Here is a 26,207-nt window from a genome sequence, read left to right as displayed (position 1 = left end):
AGGGAGCAGGGGTTTGCTATCTGAGGGGGCTTAGTTTTGGGGGTAGGGAAACAGTGGTCAGTGTCAGAGGGCAATAACATCAGGAGGTGGCAGACCACAGATCAGTATTTTTGGACCATGGGTTGAATTAACATGGTGCAAGGAATACGAATCTGCGGGGATGTTACGTTCAGGACATGTCGCCTTGCTCCTCGAAAAACTCCAGTGGTTGCACCTCTATCTCCGCATCAAACAAAAACTCATCACCATTGGCCTTAAAGCACTCCACCACCTTGCCTCCTCCTACCTCACCTCACTACTCTCCTTTAGCAACCCAGCCCATAAACTTCACTCCTTTAGAGCTAACCTTCTCACTGTGCCTTGTTCTTGCCTATCCCGTAGCTGACCCCTAGCCCAAGTCCTGCCTCTGGCCTGGAACACCCTCCCTCCTCAAATCCGATGGACAATTACTCTCCCCCCGGCTTCAAAGTCTTATTGAAGGCACATCTCCCCCAAGAGGCCTTCTCAGATTAAGCCACCCCTTTCCTCACCTCCCAATCCCTTCTGCATTGCCCTGACTTGCTCCCTTTACTCTTCCCCCACCCCCGGCACCACAGCACTTATGTACTTATGTACATATCTGTAATTTATTTATTTGTATTGATGTCTGTCTCCCCCCACTCTAGACTGTAAGCTCATAATAGACAGAGAATGTGTCTGTTTATTGTCATATTGTACTCTCCCAAGCACTTAGTACAGTGCTGTGCACACCGTAAGCACTCAGTAAATATGACTGAATGCTACAGTGAGGGGGCCACAGTGTTGGGGGACAGGGGATCAGGTGGTATGGAGAGGGGTGCTGGACCTGCTAACTAGTTACGCGACACCCCGCCAAGCTAGCTCTCTTCCTCCCTTCAAAGCCCTGCTGAGAGATCACCTCTTCCAAGAGGCCTTCCCAGACTGAGCCCCCTTTTTCCTCTCCCCCTCCCGACCCCCCTCACCCTACCTCCTTCCCCTCCCCACAGCACCTGTATATATGTTTGTACAGATTTATTACTCTATTTTACTTGTACATATTTACTATTCTATTTATTTTGTTAATGATGTGCATCTAGCTTTACTATTTATTCTGATGACTTGACACCTGTCCACATGTTTTGTTTTGTTGTCTGTCTCCCCGTTCTAGACTGTGAGCCTGTTGTTGGGTAGGGACCGTCTCTATATATTGCCAACTTGTACTTCCCAAGCGCTTAGTACAGTGCTCTGCACACAGTAAGCACTCAGTAAATACGATTGAATAAATGAATGAATAGTCATTCAGAACATGGCCCCGCATCCAAAGTCTGGGACTGGGGAGAATCCAACCCATCTGCCCGACTCCCACGAACCACAGTCAGAGTGTCTGGAGTCTCCGGGCCATCTCGGGGCTTTTGCATTTTAGTCAATTAGGCTGGTCCTGAGGGAGTATGGGCAACAGCTGGAGTTTCCGGAACAGCCCCTAGCGGGAGGACAGGCCAGTCACTCGGATCCAACCCGCTGCCACCACTATGGGGCTGCAGGGAAGATCTGTCGAGTCTGATGGCCTTGGCTCTGGCCACTACCCCTGCCCTTGCCCTTGGTCTCTAGCCCCAGCCCCATTCCCAGCAGGAGGGATCATAGATCACAGCTTGAAGAGAAGAAAGTTGTGGCAACTGCAACCATGGGCTCCTCACCTCATCACTTCCTCCACAGCCCCTTGACTGTAGCACCTTATCCACAGGCCCACAATCCCAGTCCTGAGTTCCCCTGCCCCTTCTCCAGGTCCAACTCTCCCTCCTGGGCCCTCTTCACGATGGAGCATAGGCTTGGCTATCCTCACTTAGTCATCAGCATCTACGGGCACCCACTCTACACAGAACATTGCTCCAGGTGCTTATTATGTGCAAAGCACCATTCCAGAAACTTGGGAAGGTACAATAAAAAGAGAAGACAGAGAAGAGGGCAGGCTCTGCCCTCAAGGAATTGACTGTCTAATGGGGGAGGTCTGTCAGCTGGAGGAATGATATTTGCTGAGGTTCTCTGGGTGCAAGCGTACTGTGCTAAGCTCTTGGGGAAAGTACAACAGATGCATGACGTTCCCCGTTCACATGGAGCTTTCAATCTAAAAGGAGAGATGGACATAAAATATTTACAAGCCGGCATTCAAAAGATAGTTCCGGGTTCACCCTGCCCATCCCCTTCCTGGTTCTGTAAACTCCAGTTCTGCCCCCTTCTCGGCCTGTGTCTTTTCAAACTACAGGGTCCTGGTCCTCTCCATCGGCTCCCTATCTGTTAAGTATTTTAATGTTGTCTACTCCTGTACGCTGTAAGCTCCTGGTGGGCACGGATCATGTCTACTCTATTGCATTGTATTTTCCCAAGCATTTAGTACAGCATAGTCTGCGTAGCCTAGTGAATAGAGCATGGGTCTGGGAGTGCCATTTATCTGCTGTGTGACCTTGGACAAGTCACTTAATTTCTCTATGCCTCAGTTACCTCATCTGTAAAATGGAGACTAAGAGTGTGAACCCCATGTGGGACATGGACTGTGTCCAATTTGGTTATCTTGTATCTACCTGAGCGTTTAGTAGCGTGCCTGGCACATAGACCGTCTCTGTATGTTGCCAACTTGTACTTCCCAAGCACTGAGTACAGTGCTCTGCACACAGTAAGTGCTCAATAAATATGATGAATAGGAAGCACTTAACAGACCTTTTTTTTAAAGCACTCAATAAATACTGTTGATTGATTGCTCCCATACAGAAGCTGCCCCATCTTCCTGAGCATCCTGGTTGCCCTGCACTGTCCCTCCCCGAGCCATCTGCCTTTCCAAATTGAGCAGCCAGAGCTGCCCATCGTTGTCCACTGGTGGGGCAGAGTGGGGCAATTGGTGTACCCTGGAGGCAGAGCTGGTCCTGCCCTGTCCCTTCTGGTGGGGCCGGCTCTCTTGAGCCCTCCTGGGCACTACTGCCTGCTGCCCCCGAGGGCTGCAGGGAACCATTAGCAACAACTGCTAGCTCTTGGCACAGACAGTGGCCTGGGATCCAGTGGAGAGCTGGGCACCTGGAGAGGGCACCAGTCAATTAATTGTATTTGTTGAGCACTTACTGTGTGCAGAGCACTGTACTAAGCACTTGAGAGAGTATACATGGCCCAGTAGCAAGAGTACAGGCTTGGGAGTCAGAGGACATGAGAAGCAGCATCACTTACTGGAAAAAGCACGGGCTTAGGAGTCAGAGGACGTGGGTTCTAATCCCAGCTCCACCACTTGTCTGCTGTGTGACCTTGAGCAAGCCACTTCACTTCTCTGTGCCTACTTCATCTGTAAAATGGGGATTAGGACTGTGAGCCCCACGTGGGGCAACCTAATTACTTTGTATCTACCCCAGTGTTTAGAACAGTGCTCGGCACATAGTAAGCGCTTAACAAATATCATTATTATTATTGTTATTATTATTAAAATGGAGATTAAGGCTGTGAGTCCCACATAGGACAACCCGATTACCTTATATCTACCCCAGTACTTAGAACAGTGCTTGGCACATAGTAAACGCTTAACAAATACCAAGATAATAATAATAGTGCAATACAGCAGTAAACAGACACATTCCCTGCCCATAGTGAGTTTACAGTCTAGAGGGAGAGACAGACAATTACTAGAAATAAACTACAGTGTTTGGACAGTGGGGGACCGAGATGTCTAGAAGATGTGGGGTGGGGTGTCCTTCCCCCGAATGGGAGGGAGGGACTGTTTCTGGTACTAGTCTCATTAATCTAAGACGACCACCCTCCGTGTCTGTTCGCTGGCAGCTCGGCCGGGCCGGGGAGAGGAACCGGAGTCTTCGGGGGATTCATCGGTGGGAGGGGAGGTGGCCTCTGATGGTCACATCCCCGGGGCCCGGGCTGAATTTCCAGGCCCAGGCCCAAGCCCAAGCCCAAGGCAGCTCCGGGCCGGGTGGCGCCCCGCCGGGGTCTGCGGCCTCCCCTGGCCCTAGGGGAGACCCCCCACCCCAGCCAGCTCTGGACGCCCCCGCCGCCCCCCGGCCCAGCCTGTGAGGTCTCGGCTGTAGCTCCCGGGCTCCTGCCTCATCTTTTATTCATCAGCTCATTACCGCAGCCCGGGGCCAGCGAGGGTGGTGGGGAGCGAGGCCGGGGCCAGGCGGGAGCTGGGATCCGTGCCCTCGTTTGAGCTCAGAGCTGGCAGGTGTGGGCTGAATTCGGGATTTTCCAGGCCCCGCCGCCGCCCTCCAGCAGGTAATGAAGACCCAGGGGAGCCCAACGGCTAATTCTGGAACCGCACTGACCGTCCTTGACTGTTTACGCTAATCCCATCCCTGCCTGTCTCCCTGGCCCGGGGTCCGGGGGTGGGGGGACGTGGAAGGAGGGAATCTTGGGCCTGCTGGGCTCTGTTAGGTAATTCATTTCCTGGATGAAAACCCATCCGCTCTGGCTTTTTTTTTTTATTAAACCAACCTGATATTTGGAGCTCCAAAAACCAGTTCATCAGCTACACCTCAAACCCTCGCGCCTCTGGGGAGGGGAAGGGCAGGATGGGGCGGCTTTCTGCCCAGGAGGAACTGATTCTGCATCCTGGCCTTATTTGCCCAACTGCCAGCTGACCCTCACTATTGCTTGAACAGTCGCCTCACCCCACGAGAGGGGTCAGGACGTGGCGGTACCCACGGCCACACACAGCCGACAGAAACCGTTTGCGTGCTCTTTTCTGGAGTTGTTTCATTCCGCAGAACAAATTCCTGGAGCTCACAGCGGCTGAGCCGAATCTGTCCTGGACCCGGATCATTTTACACTTGGTTTTTCCACTCTTTTACACATTTTTGAGCTTCAGATTTATCCGTGAATGTGTGTGCGTGGATATGCGTGCATGTGCCAGTGGGTGGGCACTGGATGCATGTGTGTGTTTGTGTGTGGGTGTGTGTGGGTGTGTGTGTATAACAGCATATGTGTGGGGGTTATATGTGTGTATGGGAAGGGACTGTGATAGGGGTGTGTCTGTCCCCCCCCTTCTAGACTGTGAGCCCACTGTTGGGTAGGGACTGTCTCTATATGTTGTCAACTTGTACTTTCCAAGCGCTTAGTACAGTGCTCTGCACACAGTAAGCAGTCAATAAATACGATTGATGATGATGACGATTGATTGATTGATTTGGGGGGGGGGGGGCTGTTATCATGAGAAAGTCCACCATGGTTCTCTGTAGTAGTTGGGGGCGTTTCCACCCGCCATTTCTGTGTCCCACCCAGTTGCTGCCGAGAAGAGGGGAGAGAAGGGGAGCTGGGAGAAGAAGAATGAGGGGAAAGGGGAAAAGGAGTGGGGGAGGGAAAGAAGGAGTTTTCTGAACCTCAACTGTTCTGCTGTCACTGTCTCAGCCCCTGGGCTAGGGTCCTCCCTTCGCCCCTCCCCTTTGACCCCCTCCCCCCATTTCCTTCCCGGATGGTCCAGCTGTTCTCCAGCTGAAAGCTCGCACGGCGACTCGCTTCCATCCCAGAGCAGAAAACGAAGGCCCAGTGGGAAAGGCGGGGGTGGGGAATTAGAGGAGCGCAGTTTGGATCATGCTGTCCCCAAGTCTGACCCTCGGGGGCCCCCAGACCCCCCGCTGTCCTCTCAGACACGACCTTCAGCTCCCCAGAAAGGCCTGGCCGATCCTGAACGGGGTCGGACTTGGTCCTAACTACGGCGTGGCCCGCCCGGGGTCCCTCCACCCCTCGGCCTAATGGGGACCTCAGGTCAGGGCCTGCCCCGAGTGTTCGGGGACACAGAGTCCCAGAACCATCGGCCCTCTGAGCAGTTCGGACACAGAATCCGGAGAGCGAAAGGGCGACGGATGGAGGGGGAAGGGCTGGCTTGTGGTTTCCGCCGGGGCGGGGGGCCGGGGGTCGTTCCTCTTTCAACCAAACTCGAGGCCTCCGCCGTCTTGCGGCTTCGCAAAGCCAGAACCGAGGCCGGGCGCGGGCCAGGGCCCCGAGGCCCAGGTCCTGCGCGTTTCGAGGGGCCGCCCCTCTGGGGACACCGATCTCACTGCGCTGCTAGCGACCTGAAATTTGCATTTGTAATTGACAGCTCATTAACGGCTCATTAGGAGCGGTTAGAGCCATCTGGAGCGAGAATCCCAGCCGCACTGGGGGGAGCCGGGAAGGAGGGGACGGGGAGCATCGCTGTAAGGGCGGCAGGGGTCTCAGGCTTCTGGGCCTTATTCGTGGAGATGGGGAAGGGAGTTGGTGGAGAAGCTCCCTGTCCTTCTCCTTGACCTCCTGATTGCTCTTAACCCCCCTCCATCATTCCCCCCCAAAAAAACCCTTCTGCCATCTAGAAGAAGCTTGCTCTTGACTCAGGGCAGGAATAGAAATCAGTCTGCCAGAAAATTTTCCAGTAGCACCCGTCCCGTCCAAACCCTAGGCCAGAGAGCAGACAGCAGGTGCCTTCCTAGGACAGGAAAAAAGGCAGGATAAAGCCGTGGAAGTTTTGTCGTTGGAAAAGGTTTATGTGAGCATGGGGCTCCCTGGTGGGCTGGTGGAAAAGCCATAACGCGGCAGGAGCGGAGAGACACGACGGAGGGTGAGACGCACGACATGAGTGGGCGAAGGAGTTTCCAGAGCCCGGGAGAGAGAGGACGATGAAGGTGGGGAGATCTTGCTTCTTTGGAATGCAGAATTCAAGCCCCCAGGCCCAAGAGAAACCCCTGGAATCCAGGGTTGACATTATTGCCAGATCCCCAAAGACTGGGGATTTTAGACTGTGAGCCCACTGTTGGGTAGGGACTGTCTCTGTATGTTGCCAATTTGTACTTCCCAAGCGCTTAGTACAGTGCTCTGCACATAGTAAGCGCTCAATAAATACGATTGATGATGATGATGACCAAGACTCCTTTCGGGAGGTTGAGGGAAGAGGTGGGGGCTCCTAGGCTGCCCCCAAATCAGGGAGATGGGGGCGGGGGGAGTTTGCCCTGGATTGGGCCCTGAGTCTTAGAAAATGTGATTTTTGGGTAAAGGATGGGGAGCTAGTAGGCTGGGCCTGGGTTTAGGTAAAGGGCAGTCTGGGGCCTGGAGACTGAAAGAGCCAGGAGTGAAGTGGGCATTGGTGCAGCTGGGAGGGCCAGATGGAGTTGTTTAGGTCGTCCAGGCATCCAAGCTGATGTCGTGGTCCAGTGGGCCACCACTGCCTGAACTCGCTTCACCACTCCCATCTTCTAAAGGGCGCCTCAGGGGCCTCAGCCAGGATCGGGATGCTTCTCAGGCCATGGGGAGGAGGCCAGGAGTAGTTGGAACATTTCATTAGCCTGCTGCAGCTAGGGTGGTGTCTGGCGAGGGTCCTGAACTGGGCTTGGCTTCCCTGGGTGCAGAGGGTGGGCTGGCTGGGTGTCGGGGGCTGCCAGAGTCAGGCAGAGCAGGTCACCCTGGGAGCTACAGCCCAAAATGTCCCTGAGGGGGAGGGGCTGCATGGCTGGCTCCCGGCCGGGGCACAGCGGTGGGCATGCTCTGCCCCCCCCCCGCTCAGCTGGCTGGTAGAGGAGGGCAAGGTGGAGAAGCAGGGGGGCCCTACTGTGCCCCCCATGGACCCGGCGGTATCTCATTCCGGGGAGGCCATGGTGGGAGGCCAGAACCCGGACTTCTAGACTGTGAGCCCGTTGTTGGGTAGGGACCGTCTCTGTATGTTGCCAACTTGTACTTCCCAAGTGCTTAGTACAGTGCTCTGCACACAGTAAGTGCTCAATAAATACAATTGAATGAATGAACCCAGAAGGAGCCTGGTGGAGATGTGGCTCTGGGAGCCCTGTTTGGCCCCCGATGCCTCAGGAAGGGAGCCTTCCAGATGTGCACCCAGCTCAGTCCCCTCTCTCACTGCTGTCCCTCTCCCTCCCAGAACCGGGGGCGGCTGGCGGAGAAGAGGACGGTCCCCTTGCCCCCGACCAGGCTCCCGAAGAGAGAGCTGGCTGCCGTCTTCTCGCACAGCGACGACAGCGACGACAGCAGCAAGACCCTCGCCCGGCGGGCGGAGGTCAAGCAGGAGGACGACCTGCACATCAGTATCATGAAGAGAAGGTACTGTCCCCTGGGAGAGGCAGGGAGAGCCCGACCCAGTCAGCTAGACAGAACCCTCAACCGCTGGTCAGCAAACATTAAGCCATGCGATTGTGGCTGGTAGCAATGTATGTTTGGGGGCTGAAATCAGGGCTGCCGTAGTCCTTGGAAAACCGGGAGGCTGTCGTCGTTTTGCAGAGATTGAGATGCTGGTGGATTGTGGCCGGCAAGGAGGAGTTGAAAAAGGAATCAGCAGAGGATCCCTCCCCCATGTCCATGTATCCAGGGCCTGTTGCTTACTTGATCTGGTCCAGCACAGAGCTCCTTGTGGGTAGGGAAGGTATCTACCAAGTGTTATGTTGTACTCGCCCAAGCGCTCATTGATCGATTCCCCTGTGTGGCTGTAGTTGGGCCTGCAGGTCTGGGTTTCATTCTCATGATGGAGGGAGCACAGAAAATCCGTTTCTGCAATGTGCCCGCCCCCTTCTACCCCTCTGCTGCACCAGTGCGCCTTCCTCTCCCCCCCCACCCCCATTTCACTCCCACACACATCACTGCAACACACGATCCCACCTGCCTCCAAGGCACAGATTGGCTTGGGCTTCTGGAGTAGCTGCTACCAACAGGGAAATCTGAAGGCCTTTGACTCTTCTTTCAGGAATATGCATTTCTTGTGTAGGCACAGAGCAGTCTGGGGCAGAGACCAGCAGGAAGGGAGCACCACGTGGACGGGGGGAGGTGCAGACCCAGCCTGGTTCTGGAAGACCCGTTGGACTGCCTACTCCACTCTCTAACCTGGCCTCTCCAGAGGGGTCCCAGGCCAGGAGTGGGGGCAAGCACGCTGAGGGTCGGGGTAGGACACCCCAAATTCTAATTCTGCCAGATCACAAAGGTGGACATTTCTTGTTGGGAAGAAAACAGCATAATCTATATTTAATTGGTATGAAGGGCCCAAAATGTTCATTCTCAAACTTGGAGGAAAGCAGCAAAATCTGGGACCACCCTGCCGGCCTCCTCCCACCTGGCCAGTCTCACCGTGGCCCCCACACCCTTCCCATTCTAGAGAAGCAACCCAGGTTTGGATACTGTTGACTCCTCTTTCCCGTGTTGGGTTTTGGCTGGGGGAAGGAGGGATACTTTTAGTGGCTTCAGAAATGAGCTAATTGAGGGGTGTCGCCTGCTTCCTAGGGTCATGCTTTTCCCCCAAACCTGTTCAGGGGTGTCTGGGGCAGCCTAAGTCTAGGTCTGCATGGTCAGTTCTTTGCTGGGCACACCAGAACTGGCTGTTTTCCTGTCACATGGGGTGGAAATGGGCAGAGTCAGATGCTGGCCTGCTCACATACGCCCCTGGAGAGTGCAGGGCAGGAGAGAGAATTCCGGGTAACTTGGGAAAATGGGAAACTCCAAACATGGGGTCAAGTTCAGTGTGGTAAGCAATGACACAACCTAAACTCAGGAGAGGGGCTGTCAGCCTGGTGCAGGTACGTTAGATTAGAGGGAGACTGGGGCCATGGCCCAGGCCCAGCTCGGGGGTTTGGCCATGGAGCAGCTGGAAGAGCCGAGGTAACAGGGTACCAGTCTGGAGGTGCAAAACCAGATCTTGGGTTCCAGGTTCAAGCAAATCCCCATAACGGGATGTGGAGATACCTGAGAGGGTCTGAAGACCAGGGATAGAGTGGTAGAGGGGTCAGAAAACTGGCCCAGGGAGAATGGTGTTGGAGGTGTTTGTCCTGGAGAGAGGAGGCAGAGAGGAAAGGGTTTCTAGGTTGGAGGAGGGCTGGGCTGAAGGTAATACCTGCAGCAGGAGAGAGTATTGTTTGACAGACTGTAGATTGTTAGCTTCTTGTGGGCAAGGAATGTGTCTGTTACATTGTTATATTAGTACAGTGCTCTGCATACAGTAAGTGCTGAATAAATACGATTGACAAGAAGGCACTTCCTGACTATCAGGGAGATAATCCCTGGGACAGACTACCCAGTTTCTGTCCATGGACATGCTAGGTGGTAATAATAATAATAATGATAACATTCGTTAAGTGCTTACTGTGTGCCAAGCCCTGTTCTAAGTTCTGGTGTAGATACAAGTTAATCCGATTGGACACAGACCCTTATCCCCATTTTACAGATGAGGTAACTGAGGCCCAGAGAAGTGCAGTGACTTGTCCAGGGTCATACAGCAAACATGTGACAGAGTTGGGTTTAGAAACCAGGTCCTTCTTACTCCCAGGCTTGTGTTCTAGTAGCTCTCCAGTCTGAGGCTGGGGAGCTGGCTCTGCAGCTCCAGGATTCTGGAATGTAAATACCCTGACCACCTGATACACCAGCAAAAACATTCTCTCCCTTAAAATCTGGGGTGTCCTTGCATTCTGCCCCTTTCCCAAACAGAGCTGCAATCATAGAAAACTGACGAGGCCACCAAGCCAGGACGTGAGGAGGGAGAATAGGAAGGTCCGATTTGGGGTACTTGCGACTGGGCCCAGAAGTGAACACGGAGTCTGGCTGTGGCATCCAAAGAGTCATCACCTGTCACCCCAAAGAGGGTCCAGGAGGACCTGGGGGGATTTGGGGTGCAAGGTTGGGCCGAACGGAGAGAGGTGGGGCGCATCTGAAGCCCCATGAGACCCATAGCTTCTGGGAGTGGCTGCTCAGCCTCGGAGCCCCCGGGGGAAGAGTCTTGGTCACCCAGAGCGAGGTCAGAGCAATGCAGGGAGGGATGCAGGGGGACAGAAAGGGGCCATGGGCCAGCTGGACCCAGGACCCATCTGCTTTATGTTTCCAGTTCACCTGCTGTTCTTTCCGGAGTAGGGCCTTTGGCGGGGTGGGTCGAGGCTGGAATCGGTGCTGGCTCCTCTCACAGTTGAAGTCGGGGGGTCGAGGGGCCGGCTCGCCAGGCCGGGGAGATAGTGGCTTCTAGCCGTAGCCCGGGACCGCACGTGCGCAAGACCTGTGGGAGCCTTCCATGAGCCCCAGCACCGTGCAAAGGCATTCATGCCCATGGTTGACCTTTAGGTGAGGGCGAGCTTGGCTGGATTCTGCAGCTTGAATCCGAGCTAGAGTGATTCACCGGGGAGGTATCGACCCAGAACCTGGCCAGAGTGGTGGACGTGGACCTGGGGTGGGCCTCCGCACTGCACTTGGCCAACGTGACCAACAAAGAGTTAATGCACACGTGTTTCAACTGTATGTTCAGCAGGGTGAGCTGGAGGAGGACAATGGCACCGTCGGGTCAGGTCGGGTCGGGCTGTGTCCCTCCCCCAGAGACCAGGCCGGGCAGGGTGGAGCGCTGCATCCAAGCCTGGACCCTATAAGCCCTGCGAGGCCCATTTGTTTCTAACTCAAAGCCATTGGTGGGGCCACTGAGCCAGGCTGCCTGTCGGGTGGGTTCGAGGAATCTTAGGGCCTGAGTTCAGGGATCTCTTGGCCCCCAGCCCCAGATTTAGTTTGGGACCTTTCTGGATCTTGGAGGAGCTGAAGTGGTTTTGCAGGACGACGATGGGCTTTGCTGGGTGGTTTTAGCTGGCATCAGCAATTGGGGAGGCCTCGCAGGTTCTCCGGGGCTCAACTGTTACCCTGCCTGACCCCTGACTGAATCCGTTGGTTCATCCAGTCTCTGTGGGTCCCTCCTGCCTCGGGAATCTTTCCCCCTGCCTTTGTGGGTCTCTCACCCTGAGGGTCTCTCTCTCCTTAGTTCTGTGCCCTTCTCTCTGGCTCTGTGGGTTTCTCTCCCTTTCTCTGTGGCCTCTCTCACTGGCTCTGAGGGTTTCTCTCTCCAGCTCTGTGGGCCTCTCTCCCTGACTCTGAGGGTTTCTCTCCCTTAATCTGTGGTCTCTCTCACTGGCTCTGGGGGTTTTTCTCCCTCTCTCTGGCTTTGTGGGCCTCTCTTCCTGGCTCTGAGAGTTTCTCACTCTGACTCTATGGACCTCTCTTCCTTTCTCCGGGGAGTCTCTCCCTGGATCTGAGGGTTTTTCTCTCTCTCTCTGGCTCTGGGGGCCTCTGTCCCTGTCTCTGTGGGTGCCTCTCCCTGGCTCAGGATCTCTCTCGCTCTGTGGATTTTTCTCCCTGTCTCTGGGGGTCTCCCTGCTCTGTGAGCCTCTCTTCCTGTCTCTGAGGGATTTTCTTCTTTTCTCAGTGGGTCTCTCCCAAGCTCTGAGGATCTCTTTCCCGTGCTCTGTGGATCTCTCTCCCTGTCTCTGCAGTTCTCTCTCCCTGTCTCTGTGGACCTCTCTCCCTGCCTTTGTGGGTTTTTCTCCTTGGCTCTGTTGGCCTCTTTCCTCGTCTCTGAGAGTCTCTCTCCCTTGGGTCTTTGTCCTTGTTTCTGTGAGTTTCTCAGCTTCTGACGTCTTTGTGTTTCTCTCCGTTTGTCACTGTCTCTGAGGGTCTCTCCCATCTGTCTACACCCCCCGGCCCGAGTCTCTGCCCCTCCTCCACTCCTTGACCTGTCCTCAGCTTGGCTTGAAACCATTCCCATTGCCACTTAAGAGGAAAGACCGACAATGTATGGCCTGGGTCTGGGCCTCAGCCTGAGACAGTAGGGTCGGGGAGAGCTGGAGTAATGGGGCTTCTCCCCCTGCCCCCTTCTGTGCTCAGAATAGTGCCTGGCACTTAGTAAGCGCTTAACAAATGCCAAAATAAATAAATAATGCATTTATTTATATTCATGTCTGTCTCCCCCTCTATGAATGGACTGTAACCTCACTGTGGGCTGGGAATGGGTCTGTTATATTTTACTCTCCCAAGCGCTTAGTACAGTACAGTGCACACAGTAAGCGTTCGATAAATACTATTGACTGACTGCGGTGCGGGGAGAGCTTTTGGAGGAAGGGACCTAGCGGGGAGCGGGCAGGAGATCCCGGGAGATCCTGGGGGATCAGCCCCAAAGAGCCCCCCCCACCCCTTGGCATCCTGCTGATCGGGGAGTCGTAGATGGGGCGGTTTCTTGCAGGGGGCCTAGCCCGACCCCCCCAACCCGGCTGGCCGGCGCCGACCAGACTGCGGGGTTCAGAATCCTTTCTCAAATCCGATTCAGGGTTCCCGGAGGGGGTGGGCTGACGCTGGTCCAGGAGAGGGGGAGGCAGTGTGGCGATGACCTGTGGCCCTCTCCCCCCCCCCCCCGGATCATCTCCGTCCCGGCCCCGTGGGCCCTGCGATTCGTGGGCGACCTTGGCAGCTTTCTGCCGTGCTCTGTGTCTCTCCCAGTGTCCGGCCCCTCCGAGGCTGACCTCGGCCGGCATTATTGTTATCATTGTTAACGGGAATCGGCCACCCGTCGAGCCTGTGGCCGGTCCTCTCCGCCGACCCCGCCCCCTCGCCGAGCCTTGTGTGGCCGCTCCGTCGCCGGGGGGGCCAGCTGCGTTGTGTTATTAGGTTCTTAATAACGCGTCCTGGCGAGTCGGGCGGGGGCGTCCCCTCCTCCCTCCCCCTTCTCTCTCTCCCCCTCAGCGTGCCCTAGTGGAAAGAAGACGGGCTTGGGAGGCAGAGGACGTGGGTTCTAATCCGAACTCCGCCACATGTGATTCATTCATTCAATCGTATTTGTTGGTGCTTACTGTGTGCAGAGCACATGTCTGCTGTGTGACCTTAGGCAAGCCACTTCATTTCTCTGGACCTCAATTCCCTCATCTGTAAAATGGAGATGAAGACTGTGAGCCCCACATGGGATAACCTGATTACCTTTTATCTAACCCATTGGTTAGAACAGTGCTTGGCACATAGTAAGCGCTTGACAAATACCATAATTTTTCCCCTTTCCTTAAGCGCTTAACAAATACCATCATTATTATTGTTATTATTCTCCTCTCTCCCGCCTCCTCCTTTTTTCTCTCCCCCACCCCCTTCCCTCCTTTCCGCCCCCCTCGGGTTCTGGCCGGGCGCCGGGACGTTTCCCCAGCCGGGACTCGGCCCGCGTTGGTAATTTGATTTCAATTGAATGAATAATGTTCAGGGGGAGGAGGAGGAGGAGGACCCGCTCTGCCGCCGCCGCCCGCCACTTGGAGAGAAAAAAAAAACCCGTAGAAATGGCCGGGGCGCCGCTAAGCTCCTGGGCAGAAGGACAAAAAAGGAAAAAATAATTAAGATTTAATTCCGTGCCTATTGACTTGCCTAAAGACCCGCCGGTGTCTCTGTATCCGCCTCCCAACCCCACCGACGGCTTCCCATGGGTGGTGGAGACGGACGGATGGAAGAAAGGCTAAAGGAGCCGCCCCCTCCCAAAACAGGACCCCCGCCTCCCGTGGGACACTTGGGGCTTCTCGTCTGTCCGTTCGGGCCGAGGCGGGGCCAAGGGGGAGGGGGGACGGTGGTCTGGGAGAGGAGGAAGAATTAGGGACGGGGGCTCTGATGGCTGCCCTCGGGGAACAGGTTCACCCCCCTCTTCGGGTCCGGGGTGGCCGTTGAGGACATCCTGTCGGACTCGGGTGATCAGTGGGGACGCCCCCTTCGAGGCCGGGATGGCCGGAGTGACAACTGGGGTCGCCCTGTCTTGGCCGGAGTCGGGATGACCGCAGGGGACTTCCCATCGGGGCCGGGGTCGCCGCCGGGGACGCACAGTCGAGCAGGGGCTCGGCAGGTCATTGTCGGGGCCTGAGAGCTGAGCAGATCTGAGCAAAGAAAGTGACCTGAGCGGGGGATGCCCCGCAGCAAATGGGCTCCTGATAACCCCCCCAAAACACACACACACACACACACACACACCACCACCCCCCCCCCATGAGGTCTAACTACAAAGCCGAGGCCCCTGCCCAGGGCCCAGAAGAGCCGCTGCCGGTGGAGTCTGTCACCAGCAGGACCGTATGTCCCCCCCCTCCCTCCAGCCCCGACCCCAGCCCCTCGGAGCCGCCGGGCCGCGGGGTCCTTTGTCTGGGGCTCCGAAGGCGGGAGGAGGAGGTCTGCGCGCCCGGAGAAGGCGGGAGTCGGCGGGAGAGTGGGTTTGCGCTAATGGAGTTAATCAATCCGTCCCCATGCATAATGCATTGGGGGAAACAACGCGGAGCCGAAAAGCCAAATAAAATTAAATCCCCTCTGCGGGGCTGGAGCTGGGGCTGCCGGGCCGAGGATGGGGGGGGGCTCGGCGGGAATCAGGGGGAGGGAAACATCTCCTCCGCCTCCCCTTTACAGTCTTTAGGGCAATCAGCTCCGGACCAGGTGGCCGGCGAGGCCTGGGGGAAAGTGTTGGCCCTTGGGGTCACGAGCCCCCTGAGCAAGGCAGAGATCAGCCCACCTGGGGCTATAGCAGGGCCTCCCAAGGCCAGGGAGAGGATTGGACTCTGTAGCTTCTTTCTGACCGCACTAGCCCACTGGCCCACCACCAAAATCGAACCAGAGGCCCAGAGTGTCCAAAGGGGAAATGGGCAGATTCGGGCCTCATGGGAGGAGGTGTGCCCCTGTGGTGGGTAGCTGTGTGTGGTCTGTATAATGTTTGTGTCAGTACACTGTTTGTGTTTTCTATATATTGTCTGTGTGTGGTCAGTGTATATCTGCATGCCGCCTATGTGCGACTATATGCGGCACTTTGTATTTGCATGTTATCCAGTAGGATCATGTGTATACTTTTTTTAATGGTGTTTGTAAAGCACTTAGTACACGTGACACACTTTTCTAAGCACTGGGGTAGATACAAGTTCATCAGGTTGGACACAATCCGTGTCCTATATGGGGCTCACAGTCTACATTGGAAGGAGGAGGATTTAATCTCTATTTTACAGATGAAGTAACTGAGGCGCAGAGAAGTGATGTGACTAGCTCTAGGTCAGAGAGCAAGCAATTGGCAGAGTCAGGATTAGAATCCAGCTCCGCTGGCTCCCAGGCCCATACTTCTTCTAGTAGGTCATGCTGCTATTTCACTGTAATTCTGCGACTGGGTGTGCCTGTACATTCCCGTGTGTATATTTGTGCCCGTAGAAGTGTGTCTCGATATGTGTATCTTGAGTTTATGGAGTGTTGGATCTTTTTATTCTCTTTGGGTCTGTTTCCCTGTTAGACTGTAAGTTCCTTGAGGCCAGGGATCTTTGAAAAGTCTTTGAGCTCTTGTGGAACTCCCCCAAGAGCTGATTAGGCATTCAGTAAATACTGTTGATTGATTGTGAGAATATGGGGGTGTGTGCCTATGGTTTTGTAAATGACTGGGTGACTGAGTGCCTGGTGTTAATTGCATATATGCCTATGACCTTTTTTATGGTATTTGTTAAACTCTTGCTGTGTGACAGACAGTGTTCTAAGCACTGGGGTAGATACAAGTTAATCCGGTTGGACACAATCCATGTCCCACATGAGACTCTCAGTCTTATCCCCCATTTTCTAGAGGAGGTAGCTGAGGCACAGATAAATAAAGTGACTTCCCCAAGGTCACGATATGTGACTGTGTATATAGTATGTATGTATATGATGCCAGCACTGAGCAGTTGGGCCCAGCTATCCATTGAGCTTCCCCACTTCCTGGCACGTGTGAATGGAGAGAGGTGGGCAGTGGATTGGCCTGTCCAGTCAGACATTGTGTGGGTGGGAGTGGACTGCTCAGTCTCCCTGAGGAGGGAGGAGGAGGGAGAAGCCAGGCTTGTGGCTGCTGGGCAGGGGGAAGGGAAGGGTGGATGGTCAGCATGGGGAGGCGGAAAGGAAGAGGCTGTGGGCATGAATCCCAGGGGCAGAGTGACCAACAGGAAACAACCGTGAAAGTGACAGGTGTATTTTCTTTATTTATAGGATCCACACTCACTGGGACCTCAACATCTCTTTCCGAGAGACGTCCTGCAGGTACATGCTGGGACTACCTTGTTTGGGTGCTGGGAAGTTCTGACCCGTGGGTCTGGAAGGAAATGAACGTGTGTGTGTGTGTGTGTCTGTCTGTCTGTCTGTCTGTCTCCCTCTCTCTCTGTGTCTCTCTACCTATCTCTGTCTTTCCATCTCTCTGGCTCTGCCCGACTCTGTTGACTGCTTACTTTTCTCCTGCTCCTTTCTCCTATTTTCCTGTTGGAGTTGAGGGATGAGACATCTCGTCTCATGTCTGGGGTTGCTGTGAGGCTGACTCGCCCCATTTCGAATCCGGTCTCCCCAGCCAGTGTCAGCTCCGCTGCAGGTTTACTTTGATTTATATCCTTGACAGTCCCGGATTACGAAGCAGAATTACAATAAAAACATCTTTAAACTTATTTCCACCTCATTCTGGAGTTGCTAGCTCAACTGATCATTTTTATGGACTGTCATGAGCGTTAATGAAATTTTATGAGCGTTTGACTTGGGACATTCCAGGGTAAATCTGCAACGAGACTTGCATCTCTCTGATCTCCTCCCCCACCCCCTGGGCTCCCCGCTGAAAGGGCTGTGAGGCCAGGGGCTGCCGGAGGCAGACCAGTCAGGGAAAAAGGCTGACCCTAGCCAGGACCAGGTCCCAAGATAGGCTTCCAGGCACCTCAGTTCGCTGTGGGACTCAGAAGCACGTTCTTGGTCCCTGTTCATTCCCCTTCTACCTTTCTGGATACCGTGCTGAATCAGATGTCCGCCACTCGTAGCCACTGCTAATTCTGGGGTAAAGGGGTGTGGCCTCCCCCCCTGCCCCCCCCAACCAGGACTCAGAATGCAGGCCAGGACCACCTGGCCCATCTAATCCTTGGCCTTAGCCTGTTCAGGTTGATGAGTGTGCAGGTGAACCCAAAGATGCCTCCTTTCCTGGTGCTCTCCTCTGGGTCCCAAGCAGTAGTTGGTCTGGAGCCCCCATATCCATTTTGTTTCCAGCCACATCTGCCCCTCCTGTCTTTTTCTCCTGCCCAACCAATCACCTAGGATGTCCCCAATCCTACTAACTGGGAGTGGGAATCCTGGGGGGAACGAGAGGTCCGGACATGGATAGTTGATGGGAGAGGTGCGGGAGCTGGTCTTACCCAGGTGGTTTTAGAAGATTGGTTGGGCAGGATGCGTTAGGGTGTGATGTTCAATCTGCCTGATCTCTGACCCTTCTGACCTTCTTGGAGACTCAGGGTCGTGGCTCCCGAATGTGAAGGATCCTGGTCTGAGGAGGGGGTTACAGGTGGTGCTGGGGGTGGAGGGGGCAGGGGCTATAGTGGGGGCAATGCTCCAGCAGCTGGGTAATGACCCATCTAGCCATCTTTTGGTCTGTGCTTGAGCTTCTCTGTGCCACTGACCACAAGTATCAGAGCCAAGCAGCTAGTGACTTTGAAGGTCATAGCTGAACCTTGTCCATCCCCGTGTCTGCGGGAACCTCTGGGCGGCCAGCTTTGGGAGGGGCAGGGAGACTCTCTCTGTCCTTTGCCTGGAGGGCTATGGGGGAGGGATCAGTGACCCCACTGCTGACCACAAGGAGGGCAACCTCCTTCTGTATTTCCCACCCTCATTAGGGGAGGGGAGCCATGCTGAGGCCTGGGTATCCTGTTTCTCCCCCCCACCCCCCACCAAGAGGCCACAGGGCCAGGCCTGCACCCTCAGGGACAACGGGGTCAGGGGCAAGGGCTGGAGGGAACAGCCAGGTGTGTTTCCGGAAGCAGAGACGGCTTGCGGGTTGGAAGTCAGGAAAGGCCCGTACTCCCCCACCTGACATTCTCTCTGTCTTTGAACCTTCTTTACTCAAAACCTCCACGTTTCCTCTTCTGCAGAGCCTGTTTACTGGGCCAGAAGGGCAGGGGGGAGGGGCGATCACTGTTTGAGGGCTTTATCAAGCTAGGAAATATATTAGATTGCCCCACCCCCCTGCTTCTACAGCCCAGTCTGCACACAGCTTTCCACCTGCAGCCCTTGACAATGATAATGATGGTATTTGTTAAGTGCTTATTATGTGTCAAGCACTGTTCTAAGCGCTGCTCTTCCCCTCCCACTTCTGTAGCCCAGTTCTGGGGCTCTCCAAAGATGGAGGAATTGAGAAACTTCAGAGTTTAATTTCCCCTTTGGTGTTTTCTGGTTGTTTCTCCCCCAGCTCCCCTCCTCAAAAAAAAAAAAGAGCCTGGATGCTGTCCAGGCAGCTGCTGCTATGCTCTCTGGCCATGTACTGCAGCTGGGCTGACCTCTGACTGCTCTCCTCTTTGCCTTTGATGGAGATTGTACTTCAAGTCCCCTCTCCCTCACTCCTTTTCAATAAATCGATAGCATTTATAGAGTGCCTGGTATGTGCAAAACACTGTACTGAGTGCTTGGAAAAATGCAATAGAGTTAAAAAGCACAATCCCTGCCCACAAGGAGTTTACAGTCCAGCAGGGAGGGGATGGATGGAGATGGAGGGGGAATAATAATAATAACTGTGGCATTTGTTAAGTGCTTACTAAATGCCAGACACTGTTCTAACCGCTGGGATAGGTGCAAGATCATTGGAAATGGGCAGACACAAATTAGAGAATGCTAGGGAGATGTCGGAACTTAACTGCTTAGGTGGCGAGGAAGGGCTGGAGTGGTAGTTGAGAGATACAGAGTGCAGAGATCAGCAATTGCTAAGAGAAATATGTGCACTCAGAAGAGCTGTGAAGGTGGGGAGAGCAGAAGGCTGTCCAGTATGAAGCGGGAGAGAATTGTAGGCGAGGGGAGGGCTTGGGCAAGAGGTTATGGGTGGATGAGACAGAAATGAGAGGGATGAAAAGCATGATCTGGAGTATCATGGGAGATGAGTGGATAAGTAGGAGGGAGAAAACTGACTGAGTGCCTTAAAGCCAATGTTCAGGAGTCCGCTTAATAGGGAGAGGAATGGGTAACTATTTGAGGTTTTTGAGGAGTGAAGAGATGTGTAAAGTTTTAAAAGAATAGTTCCGGCAGCGGAATGAAGCGTGGATTGGAGAAGGCAGAGAGACCAATGAGGAGGCTGATGCAGTAGTCAAACTGAAATATGACAAGTGCCTGAACTAACATGGTGGCTGTTTGGGTGAAGAGAAAGGGGCACATTCTGGCAAAGTTCTGGAGCAAGAACTGGTAGGATTTTGGGGACAGACTGACTAGGGACATTGGAAGAGGAGGAGGACTCAAGAATAATGCCGATGTCATGCTTTTCAGCAATAGGGAGGGTGGTGGTGCTGTCCACTGTGATAGGAAAGTTAGTTGGAAGAGAGGGTTTGGTGGATAGGTGGAGAGTTTAGTTTCGGGTATATTGAGCGTAAGGTGCCTGAGGGACAACTGTGTAGAGTTGTACTGGGAGCAAAAGGAAATATGAGATTGTGGAGGCGAGAGGTTTAGGCTAAAAAGGTAGATTAAAGGAGTCATCTTCATAGGAGTGGTCATTGAAGCTGTGGGAGATATCCTCCCCAAGGGAGTGAGTGTAAATTGAAAAAAGAAGGGGGCCCAGAGTCTTGAGGGACACCCAAAGGTAGGGGTGGGAAGCAGAGAACGAGCCCATGAAAGACACTGAGGAGGACTGGCCAGGGATGGAAGAAATGTCAGAAAAATCAAGATTAGCTAGGATGAAGGAAACAGTTCACAGTGTCAGAGGCAGCTGAGAGGCTGAGAAGTAGGTCAGTATAGAGTCCTTTGTATTTGGCAAGCAAGAAGTAGCTGGTGACCTTGGAGAGAACAGTCTTTGTAGAATGAAAGGGATGGAAAACAAATTGTAGAGGATCATGAGGAGAAGATGTGGAGGTGTTGAGTGTTTATGCCCCACCCAAAGAGTCTGGACGGGATTAGGAAGAAAGAGGTGGGGCCAAAGCTGGAGGGTAACAGTGGGGTCCTGAGGACATACTTAGGGTAGAGGCGATGTGGGTGTGTGAGGAGGCAGTGGGGAAGGAGCTGTTCGCGAGGGAGGGGTTGGGGATGGCAGACGGTGGGAAGAAGAGTGGAACAAATGTCTTTAAAAGGTGGGATGCGATGGAGTGGGAGGTGGAGGAGATGGCCAAGAAGGATGATTTGGATGGGTGAGGGGGAGATTTTGGGAGCTCACACCTGATGACACTGATTTTGTCAACAGGGTAATTGGCAAAGTTTTCAGGAGTATGCAGTGGGGAAGGTGGGAGCACTGGGCAGTGGACCTGGGAGTCGATAAGGGAGGAAAAGCAATGCCGCTGAGCAGAAGAGAGCTCAGAGCCACCCAAGAGAGGATCCACCATGAGAGGAGAGGCATCTGCCCACTCATTCATTCATTAAATTGTATTTATTGAGTGCTTATTGTATGCAGAGCACTGTAGTGCCAGTTGTGCTCATCTCTCCTGGGCATGGCCTCCCCCAGTCTCGGGCGACCTGGTCAATCAATCATTCATTCAGTGGTATTTATTGAGTTCTTACTGTGCTCAGAGCACTGTACTAAGTGCTTGGGAGAGTTAAGTACAACATAGTTGGTAGACATGTTCCCTGCTCACTACAAGCTTTCAGTACCTGTTTTTACCTGTTTATGGAGCACCTACTCTTTGTTTGTGCACTGTATTGATTGGGTGAGTAAATAGAGAAGATTCAGTCCTCGTCCACAAGGCACTTACAATATTTTAGGAGTCAGGGGAGGCAGACATAAAAGTAATTCACATCCAGGAGGGAGTGGCCAAACAGTGTTGTCTGTCTGGATCCCATTCAGTGCTGAGCTGTGCATCCCCAGGGCCAGGCATAGAACATGTAGATGGGCCTGGCCCAGGCTCAGATGGTGATCTGGTCTGAGAGGCTCTTGCTGTGGCTAATACTGGGAGGACCTTTGGGGCACCAGAGCTGTGAGTTTCCCTATAAGACTCCAGAATCTGCAGCTGGTGGGCCACTCAGTGCTGGGTTCATTCAGTCTTACATACATGCACACACAGGCACAGGGCCCTAATGTACACGCTGAACCATGCAGACCAATATGGGCAATTGCACGTGCATGCACGCACACACACACACACACACACACACACACACACACACGCGCGCACACACGCGCATGTGCCCATAGACATCCTGTGCCATTCATGCCTCAGGCTTGGAGAAAATCTATTCACTGCTTCCAGGAAGGGGAAGAACAACTTTCCCAGCCATTCCCCTGCCTCCTCTCAAGAGTCCTGTTCTCCACCAGCCCTGCAGCTTCTCCATCCTGGAGAAACCGAGCGCTGCCCAGCCTTTCCGGTTTGGGACCCCACCTACCGAAGCCCAGTGACCCGCCTGGCAGGCCTCTGCCCTGCTGCCACGCTCCATGACCACTATGGGCTTTGAGATTCCCCCACCCGTGCCTGCCTGCAGTTCGGCTCTGCGCACCCTTCAGACTCAACATGTTAATTATCAAAACCCCGACAAATGGACTGTCGCTATGGCAACCGGCATCCCTTAAAGGATTATTTATCTCCTCTTTGACCTTTCGGGAGATATGGATCCGCCATGACCCCCTTCTCCAACCCATTAAAATATAGAAATATAAAGCGTGGGGGCAGTGAGAGGGAGAAGACGGGGCGCCCGAGGCAAAGTGTCTCTGGCCGGACTCCCTCCCACTTCCCCTTCCCCTTCCCCCAGCAGAAAGCTTTGGGAAGGGTTGGCTATTCGACCAGAGGTCAGGGTCAGGATCTGGAGGCCTCTGACAGGGGAGGGAGGGGTGGGAGTGTCCCCTTGAGGCACTGATAGGTGGGGAGGTGGCTGGGGACTGCAATTTTGGAGGATGGTGACCCCAGAGGTGATAAGTGAAGCTTCATTTGGGGCTGGGGCGGAGGGGAACCAAGGCTTGGGCTAGAAAGCACAGTTCAGAGGTAGTGGCCTGCTCTCTGTGGATGAATTTGCATTGCTCGGCCCCAATTAATGAAACAATTAAAACTGCCCCCACCATCAGGCCCTCGCCCTCTCTACTTCTGACAGCAGGAGCTTCCCTGAGGTCCGGAGGCCTTGGCTGTGGTCCTGCAGGCTGATCCCTCGCCCCTCCCCCCCCACCCCCCCAGATCTTGACTTGGTGAGACCTCAGACGTGTGGCTCGCTTCCAGAGGGATAGGGCTACCAGTCCCTCCTGGCCACCCCTGCCCTAGCATATCTGCAGGGAATGGACCGGCCCCCAAAGGTCTTCGGCCTCTCCTAGCAGGGAAAGGGCTGTCCCCAGCCCCTCCCCACACTGGGACAGAGAGCCACCAAAACCCACTGGCCCTGCCTAGGCCGCAGCCAGCTGCGGTCATAGCGAGCCCCTCTCCTCGGCTTCAGGGGGTCAAGGGTGGGCTGGGCAGTGGAGGGCCACCAGGCCATGGCCCGAGGTGAGGGCCTCGCCAGTCCCTCACCACCCCTTCTGTCCCCCTACCCCCCGCTGACGGCAGCGTTTATCTGCATTTGTCATCTGTCCCCGACAGCCTGTATTGATTCGGATGATTAAGGAGAACTGATAATCACCTCAAATTAATCCCATAAACTACTTAAAACACCGAATATTTGCATAATGCATCTTCAGGTGGCAGCTCAGAGCGGCTAAGCCGGAAAACTGCTGGGCTCAGGGGGCCAGGGCCGCTGCATCTGCCGCCGCCGGACCCACCCGCCACAGGGTAGCTCGCCAGAGGGAGGCAGGCTGGGGGGAGGGAGGGGGCGGCGGGGGCCAAGCCTGTTTGTGTCTGCGGCGCCTGAAAAGCCGGAGGGAGGCAGACGCCCCCGGAAAGTGGCTCCGTCTGCAGACTTTTCCGCCAAACCGATCGGCTTAGTGGGCGCCGGGCAGCAGATGAGCCTGGTCTCCTTGGGGCCGCGCTGGAGGGTCAGCGCGGAGCAGTACCAGGAGAGGCCGGGGTAAGAGCCAGGGGGTGGCTGGGTGGGCTGGAGGCCCCTCTGCAGGGATGGTGGCTGCCTTGGAATACCCAGTGTCAGTCAGACCCCTCCCACCATACACATACACCCAGGGAAAGGACCCCGGTGCGGGGCCGGGGGTGGGGGGGGGCGTGGAGGGGACTTGCAGGAATCCTATCAGGGGGCTGGGTGTTGTGTGAGCAGGGAGCTCCCGCCCCCCGACACAGTCCGGGGTGTTCACTTCCATCTGGAAACGAGGCTTCCTGGGGACAGGGGACAGGCCATTCAGACCCAGCACAAGGCCGACCCCACACGGGAAAACCCACATGTCTTTCTCCCCACTCACTTCTGCACTCTGTACCACGCACAGGGAGCGCTCTTAAAGGGCTGGGGGAATTAACGCTGTTTGTTGGTGGGAAATCAACTCCACATGGGGCAGTGGGGTGGTCAGGGCCAGGGCTGGCCCCCATGGTGGGGGGCGTGGGAGTGCGGGGGTAGTGTCACCTTCCTGACTGTGAATCCCCTAAAGCCGCCGAACAAACAGGCTCTCAGGGGACGACATCTGCACAGCCTGAACCTTGAGGTTCAGAGTCCAGGCCCAAGACCTCCCTGGCCCAGCGCAACCCAACCAAGAAACCAGCTCTGGAGGGACGCATTTGCCCGGCCCATCTGGGGAGGGGGCGTCTTTGAAATCTCAGCCCCTGCCCCCTTGCTTCCCTCTGCAGCCGAGAAGAGACTTAGGAAGACCCAAGACACCGTCCCTCCCCACCCACTTTCCCACTCCCTCAGCTCTCCTCCACTGGCACAAACCCAATCGGATTTCCCTAACTCACTGTTTTCTGCTCCTCCGCAGCCGCGACAACACCCTTCCCGCCCTCCTGTCCAGCCTGCACCAGGGCCGCCAGCCCGGGATGCCCGAGACCCAGAGCCGCTGCGACTTCAAGAGAAACAGCCTCGACCTCGGCCTGGGGCCGGCGGGTAGGGAGCTATGTTGCCCCCGCACCCCCCACCCCGTGCCGACTCCTCCTTGGGATCCCTCATGCCACCCTGCGCTGACCCTCCCCGGCCTCCCCTGACCCTCCCCCACCAGATTCTAGGCCCCCAGGGAAGCCTGGCGCCCACAGGGAGGAAGCAGTGAAGTGGAGATGCCCTGCCAATCCTGTTCTGCTCATAGTTGCCTCATGCAGAGGCTTGGGCCTGACCTTGCTGAACCAGAGCAGGCCCTGGCGAGCTAACTCCTGGACCCCCTCATTCCGGGTTGATGGGGGAAGGGGGAGTACAGCCCTGCCCAGGGAGTCCAGAGATGCTCACATAAGACCAGGGAAAGTGGCATTTCTGGGCCCTGAGTGCCTTGTTGGCCAATGGGGGAAGGGGGAGCCCCCGAGTCCGCATGTCCGTCGCTGCTTCTCACAGAGGGAGTTTTCGGTGGTGGGAGTAGTGAGGTCAGGGGTTGTGTTTGTGCCTGCAAGACTCCCCCCGACTCTTCAGATATGCCTGTGCCCTGGCCGTGCCCCTGCCCCCATCTTTCTCTCCGCTGAGTGGGTCACAGGGGCTTTTCTCTGTGACATTGGCTTCTGCACCCCTCCAGGAATGGAGATTGCATTTCTCTAGTAGCTGAAATTTTGCCACCCCCGCCCCAGGGCTCCCCAAGATACGGGGCTGAAAGAAAAGGAGTGGGACACACCGGGGCAAAACATTCTTTGGGGGTGCCAGTGGAGTGGCATTGGAGGGGGTCTTGAGTTGAGTCTGAATCCCCACTCTGGGGGTGGATGGTGGGGAGGGGAATCCGGATTCTGAAATAGAGGTGGCATTCATTCATTCATTCAATTGTATTTATTGAGCACTTGCTGTGTGCAGAGCACTGTACTAAGCACTTGGGAAGTACAAGTTGGCAACATATAGAGATGGTCCCTACCCAACAGCAGGCTCACAGTCTAGAAAAGTGCAGAGGGAGGAGACGGCCCCAGATTTTGGCCAAATTTCCCCTATCCCCCAACCCCAGAGAAGCCAACAAAGGCGATGGGCAGGGGAGCTCCACTGGTGGCCCCTGTCCCCTCCTAAGCTGGCAGTGGGCCCACAACACCTGGCTTCTGGTGCAGGAGCACAAAGGGCAAGGGGCCCAGGAGGAGGCTGGAGGGCCCAGCCTCTCCCCGACTCCTCACTCTTCCTGAGGTCCAGGACTTTTTTTTTAATGGCATTTGTTAAGCACTATGTGCCAGGCACCGTACTAAGTGCTGAAGCAGTTACAAGTTGATCAAGTTGGATACAGTCCCTGTTCCACATAGGGCTCACAGTCTTAATCCCCATTTTACAGATGAGGTAACTGGAGCACAGAGAAGTTAGGTGACTTGACCAAGGTCACACAGCGGACAAGTAGGAGAGCCGGGATTGCAACGCAAGTCCTGACTCCAAGGCCTGTGCTCTAGCAGCACAGTGTGGCAGCGTGGCTCAGTGGAATGAGCTGGGGCTTTGGAGTCAGAGGTCATGGGTTCGAATCCCAGCTCTGCCAATTGTCAGCTGTGTGACTTTGGGCAAGTCACTTAACTTCTCTGTGCCTCAGTTACTTC

General features: G+C 55.0%; 1 protein-coding gene across 2 annotated transcripts in view; it reads left to right on the top strand.

The window, feature by feature from the left end:
• Window positions 1-26,207, top strand: part of SAMD11 (sterile alpha motif domain containing 11) — an 86,033-nt gene that overhangs the window by 28,124 nt on the left and 31,702 nt on the right. For both annotated transcript variants that reach the window (XM_038746783.1, XM_038746784.1), the window contains exons 3-5: window positions 7,874-8,052; window positions 16,726-16,776; window positions 24,494-24,618. In XM_038746783.1, coding sequence (XP_038602711.1) covers window positions 7,874-8,052; window positions 16,726-16,776; window positions 24,494-24,618 — 355 coding nt within the window. The remainder of the gene's footprint in view (window positions 1-7,873; window positions 8,053-16,725; window positions 16,777-24,493; window positions 24,619-26,207) is intronic.

Source organism: Tachyglossus aculeatus, chromosome 5, assembly GCF_015852505.1.
Source record: "Tachyglossus aculeatus isolate mTacAcu1 chromosome 5, mTacAcu1.pri, whole genome shotgun sequence".
NCBI classification, from domain to species: Eukaryota; Metazoa; Chordata; class Mammalia; order Monotremata; family Tachyglossidae; genus Tachyglossus; species Tachyglossus aculeatus.
The sequence above is the reverse complement of the archived record's forward strand: the minus strand, read 5'-3'. Positions and strand labels throughout refer to the sequence as shown.